The sequence below is a fragment of the Passer montanus genome, unplaced genomic scaffold (assembly GCF_014805655.1).
Source record: "Passer montanus isolate IOZ18808 unplaced genomic scaffold, ASM1480565v1 scaffold46, whole genome shotgun sequence".
Taxonomy (NCBI): domain Eukaryota; kingdom Metazoa; phylum Chordata; class Aves; order Passeriformes; family Passeridae; genus Passer; species Passer montanus.
Window position 1 is genome coordinate 3,844,499 of NW_024369485.1, and position 18,984 is coordinate 3,863,482.

General features: G+C 40.0%; 1 protein-coding gene across 1 annotated transcript in view; it reads right to left on the reverse strand.

Annotated features, from left to right (window-relative positions):
• The window catches only part of LDAH (lipid droplet associated hydrolase), a 113,294-nt gene extending 94,988 nt beyond the window's left edge, over positions 1–18,306 (reverse strand). The window contains exons 1-2 of the mRNA XM_039721628.1: positions 18,197–18,306; positions 4,880–5,038 (exon numbers count right to left, since the gene is read on the reverse strand). Coding sequence (XP_039577562.1) covers positions 4,880–5,033 — 154 coding nt within the window. The 5' untranslated portion in view covers positions 5,034–5,038; positions 18,197–18,306. The remainder of the gene's footprint in view (positions 1–4,879; positions 5,039–18,196) is intronic.
• Between the last annotated feature and the right edge of the window lie 678 nt (positions 18,307–18,984).

Sequence of the window (18,984 nt, forward strand, 5' to 3'; positions counted from 1 at the left end):
AGAGGAAAAAACTGCCTAATGCGTTCAGACAGAACAGGTTCTCAACTTTATTCACAGAACTGCTGCTGGAGCTCAGTCAGGGCCTTTAGGCACAAAACATACATGATCCAGAACTCAGAACTCCCTTTGCCCAGGAGGTAAAAAAATCTATTTTCCTCTTAACATGTCTGTCCATTGCCAGCAACATTCCCTCTCCTCCAGCTGCATTTCAAAGGCAAATCGTGAACACTGCTTTGTGCGGGGGGAGGAGACCCTGGCTGCTGACTTGGAAAGTAGTGTCTGAGGAGATAAAGTACCTTCCCCAAGTAACTCCATGGTCTTGACTCCAAAATCAGATTTTGCTCTAATAAACAGTCTGACCCATCGACATGAGGTGCCAAGATTCCATACAGGATTCCAGATTATATCCTGGCTAAGGTTGCCAGAAGCTACACACTGCAAGCTCATCTGCTCATACTGAGAGTCCTCACTACATCTACTTCAAGTTACAACAGGAAGATTTTGTACCAACAAGGGCATTCAGTCACATAAATTCTGTATAAATCAATGCCCATTCTAAAACCCAACTGAAGAGAATAAAACATGCTTTACACAGTTTGCTGAATGAGGAAATAGATTCTTTTACCCCTTGGTCTCAGTGACCAGACAGTAGACCCTCTGGAAGAACAATTCATTCATTTCAGTAACTGCTGAGCAGAATGAAAAATTAATAACTTTCAAAAAGCTGGTGTGGTGGGAGCCAAAGAAACAAAATACAAAGAAACTAGCCTTCAGGGCTATACAATCAGTTTTATTGAGAAGTAGTATAACATAGTGATTCTTATTATAACTTTCTTTATGCAAGTGTTGAGGGTGATGACTCTTAAGTAATACAGCAGGTGAAGACAAAGCCAGATAACATACAGAAAGCTTTTTAGAGTCCCCATGTTACAGTTAAAAATGGCAATTTAAAGATCTTAAAACTAACAGGAACTCTCATCTCAGGAGAGAGTATACTAAAGACTTTTCATAATCCAGACAAATTGTTTGCACTGCTTTCACTGCTGAAAAACAGTTCAGCAGTCTTCAAGTGAGACAGTGTTGTTGATGCAACTATACCTAGGAGATGAGAATCCAAATATGCAACTTCTGTTGTGCATAAGCAATTCTTGACTCAGAATTAGTTCAGAAGAAATATCTTTATACTTGAAAAAAATGTGTGTTTAAGTTCTCACAGCCCTTAAACATCACCAAGTGACAGCATGAGTTGGTAAACCAGTGACATGATCCAAAAACCCAACAGTGATTCAACTGCAAACAGGCAGATCAAGAAACTTGGCAAAGCATTCTGAATGCAGGCCAGAGAACCAGATTCTGAAATTATTTATGTATATTAATGAATGAAGCTCGTGTAACATGATTTACCACCAAAAAAAAATGTTTGCATTATATATGCTTCCCAAGTACAAGATTGTAAATTGCAAAATTGCCTTGTTTACAGCAATGGTAACACAAATTAGGAAGCCTGAAACAAAGGTATGCCAATGTACCCCTGCAATGAAATGCAAGAAAAACTTTGATGAAAAGCAAAATGTCATGAACTAAACAGCACAGTGGTTTTAAAATTTGTAGAGTATTTATTTACAAGACTAAATGTTTTATAAATACACAGGCACAAATAGATACTATTAAAACAGAAAAAAATATCCATTACACTTTGTGGATTATGGTTTCCAATAAACACAAATATTAACATATGTTAAATATTGCTGTAGCAGATTTTGTATTTCATTGCTAATTTTGCACTAAACAAACACTGTAAAAGCAAAACCAGTCCTTTAGGACACAAGAGGAAAAACAGTAATTCCTGTCCTTTTCATGACACCTACATATCCAGAAAATCATGTACCTGATCCTCCATCTGTACACACTTAACATTATTCTCATTGATTTTAACAGAAAAGAATTCATATTAAGAAAGTCAAACAAGTATTTGCATATATTCTGGACTGAGGAAAAATTGGACCTTCTACACAGTAAATACGTTAGTAAACACATTATTAGTCCTATTCAGAGGTTTTGTGGGTACAAGAAGAAATGCTATAAAACAACATTTGTAAATTAAACATTTCAATTAATACGGTAAAGCTTTATTAAAATTATAAGTTCACTCACTGCCACTAACAAAAAAAAAAACATTAGCTTGTTGCAGTTAAATGAGATTAAACCCTGCTGTATGTTCTGGTTTTTAACTGCTTCAAGCACAGTGAGCTGTCAGCTCTCATGAGGCAGAATCCTGCTTCATTTTAAGTCATTGATTTTAGAGTAGAAGAATGTTTTGGAGTTTTTTTAAAAAGTGGGGAGAGGAAGAAAGCTAGGTTGGATCGGAGAGGAATCCCCTCTGTTCTGAAGTAACCTGATTAAAACACAAAACAAAAATAACTACACAGGATTTATTCTCAAATCTTCTGCAACGATTCAATACCAGCAGGAATTGAGAATTTTGTTGTCTTTCTCAATACCCGCAACTCTGCTTCGTTTGACTACATGTTAACAAAATCATGTGCCTGAATTTCATTAGGACTGGAAAAGTATGTACCAGAGCAGTTTAATACACAGAACAGAGTAACAAATGCAGCAGGAATAACCACCTTCAGTTCAGATCACTCAACACTTGGCTGTGCATGCTCTCTTTTTTAAAGTGAGAGCTGCCCTTGTCTGAATATTGCTTTCCTTGACTTGTGTACCAAGCTGTCCTTTTGCCCCTCTTTCCCCCATTCCATAAAGAATCTCCACCATGGATACATGCCTTTCAAATGTGAAAACTGCTGGACTCCAGAAGGGCTCCACATTTCATACTCGGGAAGTTACAAAAGCACAAGGGGAATGCTACCTATTCCTGATTTTTAGGTACATGAACACATTGCCAGATGACCCAAATGTCCAGATCACTCCTAAGGCTGTGGTTTTTTTTTGCACTGATAACCTTCCCTTGAAGGCTAAAAATGAGGCAGGCAACAACAGCAAAAAAACTCACCATTTGTTTTACAAGAAGCAAAACTGCACTTTGTTATGCCAGGTCCCACTAAGCTCCCTGCCAGCCACAGCAAGAAGCCTGGGTAACTTAATTCACTACTGAATTTGGGCACCTCAAGTGAAGAGAGCATTATAGTGGTTGCTGAGGTTTTAAATTGTTTTCACAGTGAGAGAACTTCCAGCTTATTACCAACATAATTCTGAAATAAGAGCAAAGCCATAAATCAGTGGCTTGCAAAAGCCTGAAGACTATGACAGAAGAACCCTGCATACTTCACTGATGTCTATTTCTGAACATCTATCTTGTTAAGATGTTATTAAGGAGTCTTCACAGAGCTGTTCTGCAGGAAGTCAGCTCTATGTAGCCCTGCCACTACATTTTCTTGCATTAAAAGTTTCCTATGATGAATATGGAGACCATGCAATGTATGTGACTTGGTACCATAACTTACATGCCTTGTAGAGGTACCATGCCTTGGATGCTAATGTTTGATTTTTATGCTCTTCCCCTACATATCTTTCTACTGATATAATCTAGCTTTACAGATTTATCTTTCTTACAGCCTCTACTATCACCCCAAACAGAAGGTATCAGTCTCAAGACAGGTGAAAGTTCCAGAACTTGTAGGAAAAAGAAACTAAACTTAGCTGCTCAATTAAACCTTCCACAAATGCCTTAACTGAGAGAAAGCAGCAGTTGAAAAGCATGAAATCAGGCTTGTGCCTCCAGAGAGGTACTAAAGAGATACTGAATAGTGTATTTGGTTTAAAAGGTTATACCCCACAAAAGAAGGAACAAAACAAATTCATAGAAAGCTTCTTTGCAGTTAAGAAAAGAATTTAAACTTGACTGTCACTGGCTTAAAAAGTTACTATTCAACTCCTGGAGGCAAAGGCATAAAACCATTTTGCCCAAGGGAACTAACATAAAAAATTCCATGGACCTTCCAAAACACTGGGGAAAAAAAAAGTCCTGAAAAATGGCACCCGTGTTCTCTTTCACCATTAAGTAAAGACTAAGACACACACAGTCCCATAAACAGCCACTAGGTACACTAACAGTGAGCCAAAGTTGTGGATACTCAGAAAAGTCATTATTTGCACCACTCATTCTGGGAGAAGTAACAACAGTATCCAGTACATCAAAATAAACAATAGAAAGCATTAGATATCTGCAAACTGTAAGGTGGTGGAAGAGTCACAGTATCTGTCTTGAGTGGGTTCAAGCTCTACTTTTGCTAAAGACAGAATTCCTACAGTTCATTGGCAGACTTCAATGAAATTAGGATTTCTCCATTAATTTTAACACATGCCAAATGCAAGTTTAGAGCTCTCATTTTAAGACAGCCACATTTAAATATAATGAGGAGCTGTACAATACTCACTGAGTTCAAGAGGGTCAGCATAAAAATTCATGTGTAAAAATCTAAGTTAAAAAACTTTTACTATTAAAAAACCAAAGAAACAACTGGATCTAGAATTTTTCCTCTAATACTGTAACTTTCATCTGTCAGTTGGCACACAGCTGACATTGCAGTAACACTTCAAGGTGCAAAAGATAAACAGAAGAAGAGCAACGAAAACAAATAAAAACCCACAATGCTCTCAGTAAATCACCACCATAAAGAAAATGAGGAAGACATTCTAATTTCTAAGTGCTGCCTTCTGGCACTGTTAAAAATAAAGGTAGAAGTAGCAATCAAATGTAACAAAGAAATTTCACCACTGCAATATTACTGAGTTTCTGGCCATGTGCATGAGCCAAAATCTACCACTCAGGTAGTGATAATTTTGAAAATGAAACTGGACATACCTTTTTCAATCAACAAACTTCTAGACTTAAACAAAAAAAAAAGACTCTTACCAGGGATAATCATGAACAAGAGCCTGGGTAGATTTTTACTTTCATCTTTTGAGAGGTCTTTCCAGGGCCCACACTTTAAGACATGGGTAGCAGCTCCACAACAGTAGATAAATTCTTCATGTAAGGGGACTGGCTCTTCTGACCCCGACCTCATGTTCGCTGTTGAGCAGAGTAAGATACTGTTATAACAGGTCAATACTTACAGAGCTGTCTCTTTGCTATCATGCCTTCCCCCAGAACAACTGCAAAAAAACCCAGCCAAACCATCCCTCCCCCAACAGCTGACATATCCAGTAATCTGAGTCCCAGTTCAGTATTTGATGTTTGAAGGGGCTGTAGAAGGTGATACATGTTGCTACTACATGAGAGAAAGCATCTTTCAGTTTCTGTCACAGAAATACACAACGATGAACTGGACAATAAGCTCTATTCTACCTTAAAGGCAAATAATTTAACATTTCTTGTTCATACTGTCCACTGAAAAGATTAATCTGAAAGTTGTCTGAAGACAAACAAAAAATACCAAACAGAACTAGCGCATGAATGTTTTTGCAAGTTCTGTGTGCCTCGTAGTAAAACTGGATATTGCAGCATAACACTATGACCTTTAACCATCAAAAGCATAGTTAAAAATAACATTAGGCCTTTCAACTATTTTTACTTAGTGAAAAAGGACTATTCATTTTTCAGTACAAGGACAAAAATTCTATTTCCTAGTCAGTTTGTGAAATTTCAGGCATGTAAACCAAAGCCTGAAAGATCTACAAGGTCTGCTGCACTATTAAGTGGGGGGCACTGCCCTCACTGAAAATAGTCACTGAAAAATTCTCAGTGCTACACAACTTAAAAGGAACAGATCTGACTGAAATTTTAAGTAATGACACTTGACAACATTAGAAAAGTACACTTGGCAAAACAACATTTCCTTACTTTCCCCGGTGTTAATCTGGGGTTCTGAAAGATTTAAGGTAAAGAACAACCAATGCAGAAAAGACAGAAAATGTTTTGTTTTGAACTAACAAGTACCACCTTGAAAAAAACAGAATATAATACAAAAAGAAAACACTTCTGGAGGGAAGGGAGAAGTGTTCTTTAATACTGTCAATTACAGCACAATTCTCCGGATGAAACCTTGTACCCCCATCTGCCCATTTCACCCCAGCAGCCCCAAAAAGAAGTTCTTTTAATGATTATGCAGACACCTTTACTACTTCATTGTTTGCCATGTCACTATCTAACTGGTAATGACTGAAATCGAAGTAAAGTCAATTTTGCCAAAGTATAAAGAGGTACATTTTTAATGCATTATCCCTGCTTGTATTTCTTCATTATTTAAAGGTGAAAGAAGCCAAGAACAGTTTCAACAGAGAAATCCTGGTACATCAACAACCACAGTAAACATAAATTGTCACCCCTTTTCTGAGGTGTTTACAATCCAAGAAGCAAAAGTAACTAGTTCTTACGCAAGAAAGCAGGTTTCGGACAGTTTCTGATCATGAACCACTAAAATCTGTTGCATATTTTCATTCTGAATTGATTTCACACAACAAATCTAAATGGAAATCCCACTGACAACTGTTCATTCAGAAGAGGTATTTGCAACATTAAGGTCAAAAGTTAAGCAATAAGAACAGAAAACTGAGCAATACATTTTGGACTGGCACGGGAGGATTTTCAGGTTCACACAGACCTGGTGTGTGAACACAGACCTGTGTAGCTTTGGTCCAGTGTTTAACTTAATTTCTAATTTCAAAAACACACAGTGTTGCAGTACCTGAAAGGAACACTGCACACTAGGGAAGAAATGGTTATTTGAAAAACTGCCTGTCTGAGACAATCCCAAATGGTTTCTTTGTACTAGATCTATGCAGTGTCTGAGGGATTTTTATTTATTTATTATTAGGTTTTTAACTTGCAACTTTATGGCCTTTGGTAATAAAAATGGACAGAAGAGAAAAACAGGGAAAATACAGTAGATATTCTCCCAGAATACTATTCATACCTGTTTCAAGATGTAATCAGTAATAGCCAAAAATACCTCCTTCCTTCTTAAATAAAGCTTTGAAGAACAGTATTTCTATTACAGGCATCTATCTTTGGCACAAATTGCCTGCATTTCCCCTAGAAATATCATTAGACGGTCTATCAACTTCCAAACAGATTTAACAGGCAGAGGTTTCGAGAGATGAGGCTCCTACTGGCTCTGTCAGCCCACAGAGAGAGCACAGTTTGTGCCACAGCAGCTCCAAGAATATTGAGGAGACAGAAGGACAAACTTGACTGGTGGGAGTTTCACAAGTTATCATGGAGAAAAGTAACAAGACTCAAAGAGATGCATCTATCTAGTACCAAAATTTCTGTTAGAATATCGAAATACGGGTTTCGATTCATAAGGCTTTAGCTCTAGATTAACACACCCTTTAACGTAGGTGTGTACCAGAAAACAAACTCCTGTTACAGGATCCAGAACCTTAGGTGTCAGTACATGAACTGATTAGGGGAGTGACTGTGGGATCAGTTTCTTGGTTGCCACCTCCAGATTAGAAAAATCCTCTCCTGCTTAGCAAAGCCTATAGTAAAAACATATGAAGACATGTGCACATGCAAACCAACACACGTATTTAGGTGCCTCCCTGCTGATCCAGAAGCCACCCACAGTCATTTTTTTAGACAAGAGTATCTGGAAACACAGTTATCCACAAAGGGCAGATTACCTCTGCCACAGGACCAATTCTTTTCATCCTTGGCTCAACTGACCCTAAAATAAAATGCTGATAATAAAGCTAAGTGAACTTAGCTAATTATTTATGCCTCTTTCCGGATAACATATTTTAACTGCTCCATCCTACACTATTACTTGGACTTGACATTTTATCGCAAAGACAACTTGGAAATAACAAAATTTAATTGACACTTAAAGAGTGTTTAATAAAAGAGTTATCACAACTCAGACTAACACCTGAGTTACATGTAATAATGTAATCAGAGTAAATATATTGATATCTGACATATAAGAGTTACCAGAACTCAGACTAGCACCATGTAATAATGTAATCAGAGTAAATATATTGATATCTGACATATAAACTATTCGATCACAAGACAGGACAAACAGGTTGGTGTACCCATTCTGAAGCATGATGCTGTAGTGAAAGATGCAATGATAACCACAAGGGCAAAGGTAATAAAACAATGGTGGAACCAAAGTAAGGGAGAAAGGACCACTGCAGCAGATTTGGCATAAAAGGTTCCACAAAATCATAAGAGACACACCCCAAGGTGTCCATGGCCAAGGCTACTGTGAGGCCAATCTCTATCCTTTCTTGTAAGCTACAATGACATTTATAAAAGCTACTCAGGAGAATGGTGGAATTCCTGGAAGTGTTAAAAAATGTGTAGATGTGGCCCTTGGGTACATGGTTTAGTGATGAACATGGAAGTGCCAGGTTAACAGTCAGACTTGATGATCTTAGAGCTCTTTTTCAACTTTAACAATTCTATGACTGGAAAACATGTCTGGAAACTGCAAAAAAAGGCAACCACCGTGCCCATGTTGGAGTGTCCAGGGAGCTCCAGGCCAGTCAACCCCATCTCAGTTCACAGAAAGTTATATAAAAAAGAAAATCCTGCTCAAAGATGTACCCAAGAACATGAAACAAACATTAATGCACCAGTGATGTCTTTCAAGGATCAGTGTTGGGCAATAATGTCCGATGTCTCCACTGAACACCTGCACTCTTTTTCAACTTTAACAATTCTATGACTGGAAAACATGTCTGGAAACTGCAAAAAAAAGGCAACCACTGTGCCCATGTTAGAGTGTCCAGGGAGCTCTAGGCCAGTCAACCCCATCTCAGTTCACAGAAAGTTATTAAAAAAGAAAATCCTGCTCAAAGATGTACCCAAGAACATGAAACAAACATTAATGCACCAGTGATGTCTTTCAAGGATCAGTGTTGGGCAATAATGTCTGATGTCTCCACTGAACACCTGCACACAGGACAGGAGCCACTCTCAGAAGGGTCCTGCAAAATGTCAGGGGGAGGAAGACTGAAACATCTGGAGGGCAGAGCTGCTATCCAAATGGACCCTGACAGGCTGGAAAGGTGGGAACTACATAAAAGCCAAGGGCAGATAGAAAGTCCTGCACCAAGAGGTCAGCAACCCAATGCAGGAACATAGACTGGGGGCTCAAAAGCTAGGAAGTGGCTTTCCAAATGAGACACAAATGATTTGCAAGCTGAAAATGAGTCAGTAATGAGCTCCTGTAACCATTAAGCTCAAGTGTATACAGGGCTGCACAAGGAATAGCCTGCAATCTTAGAATGTTTTTATCTTCTGCTGCTTGGCATTGGACCTTTCTGAGAAAGGACCTGGACTACATCTCAGGGATAACCTATGAAGTTGGATGCATATAAATTCATGAGACGACTAGATATACCATAAAGTGTCAATTACAAGGATGCAGTTTATCAAAAACCACTGTAAATCAGTGGAGGTCTTGATGGTTAAGGATGAAAAGGTATTTAAAGTCACAGCCATTTTCCAGCAGAAAAGGCAAGAAAGAGCACCCAAGGCACTATAGGCAGATCTGGCTCAGCTGACTCCACAGGAAAAATCACAGGAGTGTGCATTGTGTAAGTTCCTCTGATCACATAAAGGAAGAGATGTTAATCAGAATACGAGACCAGTCTGCCACAAGCAAACCATACTAAGCAATGCAACTGCCCTAAATTATAAAATACCTGGCCACAAGAACGAAAGAAAATATGTAAATATGCACACTGAAAGAAAATATGTAAATATGCACACTACCTTATTAAGAATTTTGGCACTGTCTTCCACTGCATTCTCCTTTCTAGGCCAAGGAAATGCAGGCTGAATAAACTGACTTGCATAGTTTGAAAAGTAACTGAACAAGCTTAAAAGATAATTGCCTGCTGTCTGACAGCTGTCAAGTACTCTTGGGTCAATACTGGAGCCTGTAAAACTCAGGATTTTCATCAGAAACATACCTCCAACACTGAGCCCAGCTCTGTTCAACCCTGCCACATCAAGAACACAAGGAAACTTGGGAGGGTCAAGTGAATAACTAGGCTAGAGGAAAAGCTTTATGAACTGTGCTTTTTCACTCGCCCATGCTGTAATGAAATAGCAACCTAGAGCCATTTGAAGGAGACCTGCAAAAGCAGCATAGCCAAACCTTTCTTTGCAATGGAAGATGGTAAAATGAGGCAACAGCCACAAGTTGTGTCTTGACACTCCCAGGCATCATAAAAAACAAGTTGCTAAGAAGGCAATGGATGATCACTAGAAAGGCAGCAGAATGTCTGTCTCTTGGAGGTTTTTAAGACTCAGCTGGACAAAATGGTAATTTTGATCTCAACAGAAAGATGGACTAAGTTTTCTCCACAGTTTTCCACAAATCAACAGTTTACAATTCTTATGGCCCTAAAACAGGAGAAAAAAAAAAGCAGGGGGTACAGCAAGGATCTCAAACAAGTTTTCTAGTACCTTAGTAAATGCAGAGTTTCATGAACACAGCCCATGACAATAACTAAGTATTTAGGTCAGAGAAAAGGAATCTAAACTAGACAGTCCCCCAAAAATATAGGAAACTAAAGTAGATGCATTCTATTGATTAGCTGTACCAGGTTAAATAAAAAAGAAACCCTGCCCTAATAGATGATTTTATGTGACTGAATTCAACACTAGAATGTAAAAGAATAACTGGAAAAATAGCAAGATTCCTTCAGCTGCCTTCTACACTAAGGCTGTCACAATTTCTACATTATTCCCACAGGAAAACCATCCAGACCTGACGTAAGCTCTTTGATCTGCAGACTGGAACTTGCATGCTCATAGCTAGGAACTAGAAAGGGAGAGAGCGACCTGGTGAGAAAACTGCAAAGAGGAACAAGGGAAGTGGGGATTTCATGATGTGAGAGATGAGGTACGACATGACACACGATGCCCAGACCTCATCAAAGATTTATCTGGATGAACAACAAACAATGGATGCCAGATTTTCTCAGGGAAAGCAATAAACACAGGCCAAATACTTTGCAAGCTGTTGTGACATCAGCCACAAATCTTGACCAATTCTGCGTAAGAAAAGCAGCAGCAGCCAGTAGCACATAAAAATGAAACATTTCTTCATTGTACTTTCCAGCACAATTCTCTGTCAAAGTCATATATGAGCCCCTTTCACAGTAGCTCTGAATTAGTAGATAAAAATTGTTAGGCATTATTTCTAAAAATGAACAAAGCTAAAAAATTAACACTGCAGACTCATTAGTCAAAGCAACATAGTTAAACAAAATAACACTGCTTTCCTCTAGGAAAGGAAGCCTTGTTTTCAGTGATCACTTGATGTGCTAGCAATACAATGCCTTCAATTTGTTTTGTTCCTGCCTCATTCCCCATGCCACTCCCTCAAGGAGTAAAACTGCTGGGAGAGAGAATTTCAGTGATGACTGTATAAAAATATCAGTGACACATGTGGAATTGGGTACAGCTTACTCATGTTTAGGTTGTAATGATAAAAAGCTGAAGTGCAAAATGAAAACTGCTATCACTTCTCAAGTCTGAACCTGGTTCAGAGACAACACATGGGGGACTGTGCAAAGACCTGAGCGAGAAACCTAGTTTTAAGAACTGGATCTACCTGCAAGACCTTGTAACATGATATTACCATTAATAATCTTGTAGCTATGACCAAGAAAGTGTGCACGGTGCCGGGGTTAGGGATGCAGGGAAAATAGCTTCTGGGAATCTAGTTTGTACCAGACAAGGTGTACATGTCACTGCCATTCATTCATTTATAATGAATGCAATTATTGAGACAGCTGTTCATCAAAGCAGGACAGGACTCACAAATCAAAAAATTGTTAGCTTAGAAAGATCCATTTGAGGACTCAAATCAGGAACAGATGGATTTCCAATCAACCTTATTCCAAAAAGGTGCTTTGCTCTGAAATTAATAATTTGATACAGTTTTGGAGTTAGGAAATCAAGAAATCAGAAAATATTTTCAGATCCCACAATGATACATTGGTCTGGCACAAAATTATTCAACAGATAAGATGATCAAAAACCCTGGGGAAATAGATTAAGAAGGCCCACCACAACTTTTAACCAATCTTTATATGTCGCTGCGAGTTTTAGCTTTGAGAAGTTCAGCATGTACTAATGACTTAAAAAAGAGCTTCTTTTAATTATCATAATGGAACTACTACAGTACTCTTGGCCTTGTCTTCCTCGCTACTCTCAAGAAGGTGAAAAAGCAAATGAAAGACTTCCATGGGGACCAGGCACACTTATGAACCCTTATGAAAGCAGACACACCTCTGAAAGCATCAGCTGGTGGTCTACAGAACTTAACAGTCAGCAAGCAAATGTTTCACTACAGCTCTGGCAACAACACTCTAAGTTTGATGCTTGCCTCTTTCCCCTTTGGCAATCACAGACCTCCAGCTTAACAAAGGTCATAAAACCCCAGTTATGCTTGCCCAGTGCTCCGAGAGCAGAGTCCATGTCCTTTGTTACCAGCTAGATCAAAGCTCCTCCATTTGCCATTGCAGTTTAACACTTGGCTGGAAACACAGGGCACTGGGGTGAGAGCGAGCGTAGAGGAAACCCTGAGAAGTTACCCTGGTGTGGCCGAGGGTCCCTGAGGCGTCACACAATACCAGACAAAACAAATGTATCCAAAAGAATAAAGACATGGCTTTCTAAAAGTGGAGTATGTTTTATCAAACACATTTCAGGATACAGTGGAAGAGGTATCATGTCCTGCCATTCTATTTCATCACAACAAGATAGTAACTTTCACTTTTTCAAAAGCGAACTGTTTGTGAACTTTATCCTAAATGTACATAGTTTTTTGTACAAGTTTTTTGTTTTCGTTTGTTTTTTCTTTAAGTAACTTCATAAGCATAATTAAGGTTGGGAATCACACAGATTACAAGAAAGTGGTAGCTATTGTCCCAGCAAATTTCCAATTTCCCAGCCAATATGCAGGTCTGATGACAAAGCTAAGACTGTCCATGACCTAAAATGAAATAACCAAGAAAGCTGTTGCTTAAAGAAACAAATATACTCAAGGAAGTAATGATAGTTTCACTTGCATGAAAGCAAATAGGATGGCTTCATTTGGTGTAATGTGAAGCATTTTCCAGAACAGAAAGTAGGATTTTGGGAAACCTTTTCATTTCAAAGGAAGAAAAAGCTGTTCATTGGTGCACACTACTGAAATTTACTGGTGAAATAATGTAACTTTCAAAGATCACTTTCCCTCCAAATACTGCATTAAAGTACTGGATCCAGAGAAAAATGGGGCTTTTAAAACTGAAATCTCACAGGGGAATAAACAGAAGGTAGGAAGCATGAATAACATGCAGGTATAATAAATATACTTTATATTCTGAGACTAAACTGCAATGCTAGCAAAACCTCAGTGAAATAGAGTATCTACATGAAAGAACATAAAAAGCTGCTGCTGAAGTACAATGTCTACATGGTAAGAAAGGTTTCCAGGGAAAAAACAAAACTATGCCAGGTCTCTTCTGACCAACAAATTTCAAAGACACATGTCAAGAGTACCTTGTAAATAAACTTTCCCAGCTGCCCATTGCATTAGAAAGTCAAAGGGAGAATAAATCACTTTGGAATGGATAGCATGAAAAAATTGTAACAGTAAACAGTAACTTGTTTATTAGAATTATGTTGAACATCAGTATTTTGGGAGGCAGTGGTTAAAACTGAAATGTAACACCACAATTACAGACAGGGTTAAAACTTCACCTAAGTTAGAGGTGGGAATGTCACACACCATGAACAAGAACCCATCATGCTTATGTTTGGATACAGAGAGAAGAAACATCCCTGGTCTCTTAACTTCAGCACAAATCACCACACAAACCAAAGCATGTTCAAAAGTGAACAGTTATGTGAATTATGGGAAGAAGACATGGCCTCTCACAGGGTATTGCTTCAAAGAAGAGAGAGAAATATCAAAATATGCTAAAAAAAAAAGTGAACAACAGGTTATCAAGGACACATGGACAAGAAGAAACTGTAAATAGCATTGAGAAAGAGGAAATATATACATTGCAAATAAGTCTGCTAGTGGTCTGAGAGTTTGGGAGAAAACCATTGCTCACGAAACAAAGATGATGCTTCTTTACCATGTGGTTCCTACTATCCCTAAGGAAAATGAAAACTTTTCAAAAGAAAAAAAAAGTCAAGAAACTATTTGGCTCTTCAACCATATGTTCTACACTAATATTTTTTCTCCTACATCAAAAGAACTACAGGTCCCACATTTCTGTTGGACAGATGTTTAAGTAATACAGGTAATGTGCCCAACATTCAATGAAACATTGAATTGCAACAATTTAAAGTAAAAGCAACCTACATATTCACTTAAACCACAGCTCCCAGGAGTTAAGCATTTGAAGAAATGTCCATCTTTCAGCAGCAATAATAACAGGCAAAAGCAGAAAAAAGCTAATCTCTTTCACCTTACATTTGGTAACTCCTTTTCCACCTCCTATGAGAGTAAGATTGACTACTTCATGGACATCACTATTCTTTCTTTCCTCTGGTCATGTAATGCAAAGTTCAAAGACCATAATGAATACTAGCAAGAAGCAGATATCAAATTTAAAAAAAAAAAAGTCCACAAGTACATTTAGCATCACACTGCCCTTGATCTGGCTTCCCCATCCTTTCCTATGCTGTTCAGCATAAGTCTCCCCACGGAGCTATCCCTTATTTATTTCTTTCTTTTGTCCATATTTCCATGTTAGTTATTCTCCTTTAACCCAAAATATGCTCCAAATTCTAAACACTTTTTTCTTCTCATTTTATTATTTCAACTTGTGTATGTTCTTATATCAAGTGTTTATCCCACCTTCAGCTTAGCTCTCCAGCTGCTGCTGGTTTTCTTGCTTTCTAATAAGGACAAAAAAGAATTAGTCAAAATCCCATCAACTCATAGTAGACCAACTTACTAGTCACAATTGCATTCTCCAGTAACCTCTCAACCTGTGCTTGCTGCTTACCACCTCCTCATGTTTCCTGCAGCAACTGTACATTCTGATACTCATCCACTCACCTAAACAGGTTAGGAAGGCAGCGCAATCAGAGACATGAAAACAAACTGCACAGAGCTCTGTGCAAAGGACACAGAAGTCAAACAGGAGAAGCAATGATCAGGAGACTTGAATAACAGGAGCATTAGATCCCTTTCTGAATCACTATTGCAATATAATTGTCTGCACTACTGATGTGAGACCTGGAGTCCGAGTCCTTCCCAGTAAGAAGCACTGGTTCTGCTCATGAGGAGGGCAGGACAGGGAACTGAACAGCCAGGTGGACACAGTGGTTCAGGAACCAGAAAGTTTCTCCAGAACCACTGCTGCAGGAAGGCCCACACATGCCAGTGCTCTGATACACAGACCTACAGTTCCAGTCACAAGAGGATCCAAAGACAATTCACCATGCTGGGAAAACTGCAGCTTGCTCCTCACCACACCAGTAACCCCTGAAGTTACTCTATTACAGCATTTTGCACAAGGGCCCAGCTCCTCCCTCAAGATAATTGCTAAATCCTGGTAAGTCATGACTTTGAACAAATACTTACAGGAACAAAGCCTGTGGTCATCACAGCTTCACATAAGAACCCAGTTATCACCTGATATTCATTCCAAACTTCAGACTCTACAAAAATTTGTCTCACAAGTGTTTTGTTGGGTTTTTTTTAAACTAAAGATTTGAATAAAGAATTAGTCTAAACAAAGGACAATGGGAACAGGATCTAAACAGAAGCTAGAGAAGAGATGGAAAAAGGAAAGAACCAAGTGAACAGCATGGTAGCAGCAGGAGGAAGCAAAAATACTGAAAGAAAGAAACAAGGACAATGATGAAATAAACCCTGCCAAACCTGAAGTTGTAGCATCGCTGGTTAGACATTGTTCTGGCACATCAGGATTACCTAACACATGGTAACAAGGTGCTGTCACACTACATGAGCTGGCTGTGCAACCCAGTGAGCTGAACAAGCAGTTCTCATTCATTTCACCAGCGACTGTGTAGTCAGGCTTGTATTCAGTGGGAAAACTTTGATTTGTTTCATGCCTAATTGTTCTTTAAGCTCACACATTTCATATTACACCTTTTTTTTTCCTATTATAACTATTCTTTTAACAGAATAATTTACTTTACCCAGTATAACCTGTTTACAAGCCTCACAAGACATCTAAATGTCATCATTCAACATGTAAGCTGGAATCCAGTGTTGTCAAACATTTCACTGGGAATTCAGTGTCTACACAGCAGTTTGTCAGGACCAGAAAAACACAGTCACATTGCTATTAAGAGCATGCCTGAATTAAGAAAGTGGAAATTACCTGTTCTTCATATCCTGCAAACATGTTTTCTGTACAAATGCATATACAGCATGCTCTGAAGCTGAAACCTTGAAATTCTGATTCTAATACTCAATAAAAATAACCTCAACATCATCCAAAATCAGGACCACCCCATTTTCCAGACAAGGTGCCCTCATTATAACAAACCACAAGAATAGGAAAATAAAGTTTCATTTAAAAGAAATCAAAGTTATCCATTAAAAACAAACAAAAACCAGCACTGAAAACAGTACAATTAGGAAGCTGTAGGGTAAATGTTGTCAAATTTACTTATAAGCTCTTTGGCTTGGCCAGTCATATTGGAAATTTTGTTTTACCATTACACATACACAATTTATTGTAATTGTCCTTGTGAATCAAACAAAACAGATGATGCTATGTAGAAGTAGCAGGAAGTGTGTCGAAAACCAAGAGATGTTAGTGAGTTAGTGGAATTTTGACCCACAGAACTACTTGAGGCTGAATGTTTGGAAGACTAGATCTACCTATGGGTCAAAGGCAAAGCTGATGGAGAAATCCAGTGGCTCTTTAAGACCTCAGTACATCTATTCCAGAATGTTCCTGGACTGCACTTTATTGCAAGTTGAGTGCATACTCACAGAGTGGGACTAGGTAAAGAAGAATCATACAAGCTTTGACTGTGTTGATATAAACCTTGTAGTAATTCCATGATGGAAAGTATAAAGTCTTAGTGTTGTCGCTTACCCAGGTCTGTAAATGTGTGACCACTTCCCTCATTGACATCATAAACAAGTGTCACAAGAAAATAGGAAGCTGCAGTAATCACAATTAATAACTGAAGGCTTCTAGTCTCAGAGGCACACAGAATACAGATTCATATCCAGATTCTGACACAGGCCCATGCAGATGGACTCTCAGGCCTTAACTGGGTACCATAAGGTCCCAGAGGGCCAGGAATATACAACACCTAAAAAAATAAGAGTCTGCATCATTCAAGTCTTTATTACTATAGTTAAGTTGCAAGAAAATAAGCTGTTTCTTCATTTTTGCAATGCAACAAAAAACGTACCACTAAGAAAGCTCTCAACAACTGTCATGCCTCAAATAGCCCTTCATCATTGTCCTAATTTCTTTCACTGCACATTTCCATTCCAGCATTTACTTGTTTCCTGAACCTGCTGCTCACCCCGTCTGGCACAGGCACCTCTTCTCTTGTGTAGTAAACACAGGCGTGAGGGTGGGTGCTGACAGTGACGATGCCCTGGCACCAGCAGTGACAGCAAACCTGACAGCCAGCAGGCTCCCGAGAGAGGGTGTGAGCCTGCAGGACTCCCTGCTTTTCCAAACCTCTTTGGAAATACGCCTCTTTCCACTTAAAAAATCTCACCTCACCTCCAGCTTCTAAGAATTTGTAATCTTATTTTCCTCTTTTACTATTTATAGGCCCTTCAGGTCACAGACTTTTCCCACATTTCTTGTTTTATAACACGCCACCAAGATAACAAGCATCACTCAGCTCCGAGAGATGCTTCACAGGAACAAGCGCTAACACAGAGAAAAACACCCCGAACAGCATCACCTCAGTTATTTTCTGGAAAAGAAGACATCACTTAGGACTCGTTTCACGAAGTCTCCTCCATGACAAAACAAGTCAAGAGAGCACGCACGAAGCGCTTCTTTCTGCATGGGATGTGTCAGTCCATCCTCAAGCGCACGCCTAGAGATCACCAGCGTTATTCGCTGCAAGGGCTCTGTTACAGACCTGACACCCGACACAGCCGGGCAGGCGGCACCTCCCTGCTGGGCGAGGCTGCGGGTCAGCCCCGCACGGCGGCGGGGGGTGAGGGCCCGCGGGCTCGGGGCGGCTCTCGGAGCCGGCACAGGGGAGGGGAGGGCAGGGCAGGGCCGCTGCGGCACTTACCTTCCCCGCTGGCAGGCTCCCCGGCTCGCGGCACGGCGGCGGCCGGCGCTGTCTCTGCCGACACCGGGCGGAAGCAGCCGGCGAGGAGGGGCCGGGCCGCTCCTTCCGCCGGGGCCCGCCCCCCGCCGCCCGCGCCGTGAGGGCGGCGGCTGCGACCCCTCCGAGGGAGGGGACCCGTTTTCCCACCCAGCCCTCCCTACCCAGCCCTTCCTACCCGGCCCTGCTCACCCGGCGTCAGGCGCCCGCCACCCGCTTGGGAATGGCAGGAGCGAGAGGGGAGGTCGTCCCGGGACGCGCGGCTTGGGGGTTTCCTTCTGCCTGTCATTCGCTCTTTCTCACCGGTCACGGTTTCTTTGGGAATTCTGGCAAAGGAGAAAAGGAATAGGTAGTTTTTAAAGAGCAAAATGAATTGGTGCTTAAAAAACGGCAGAGAAAAGGGTAGCGAAGTGCAAGCTTATGCTTCAGCGTGTTTGAAGGCTAGAATTATAGAATCACCAAGGTTGAATCATCCGGTCCAGCCATCAGCCTCGTGCTGCCGCTGCAAGATCCACTAAACTACATCAACCCGGCACCAGATCCAAGACACCTCCTAAACACCCCCAAGGACGGTGACTCCACCACCTCCCTCGGTAGCCTAATCCAGTGCCTGACCACTCTATCTGTGAATTTTTTTCTATTATCTAATCTGGATCTCCCCTGTCTGTTTAAGGCCATTTCCTCTGGTCCTTTCACTATAGGCATAGCAGAAGAGACCACCCTCTTCCTCACTACCACCTTCTGTCAGGTGG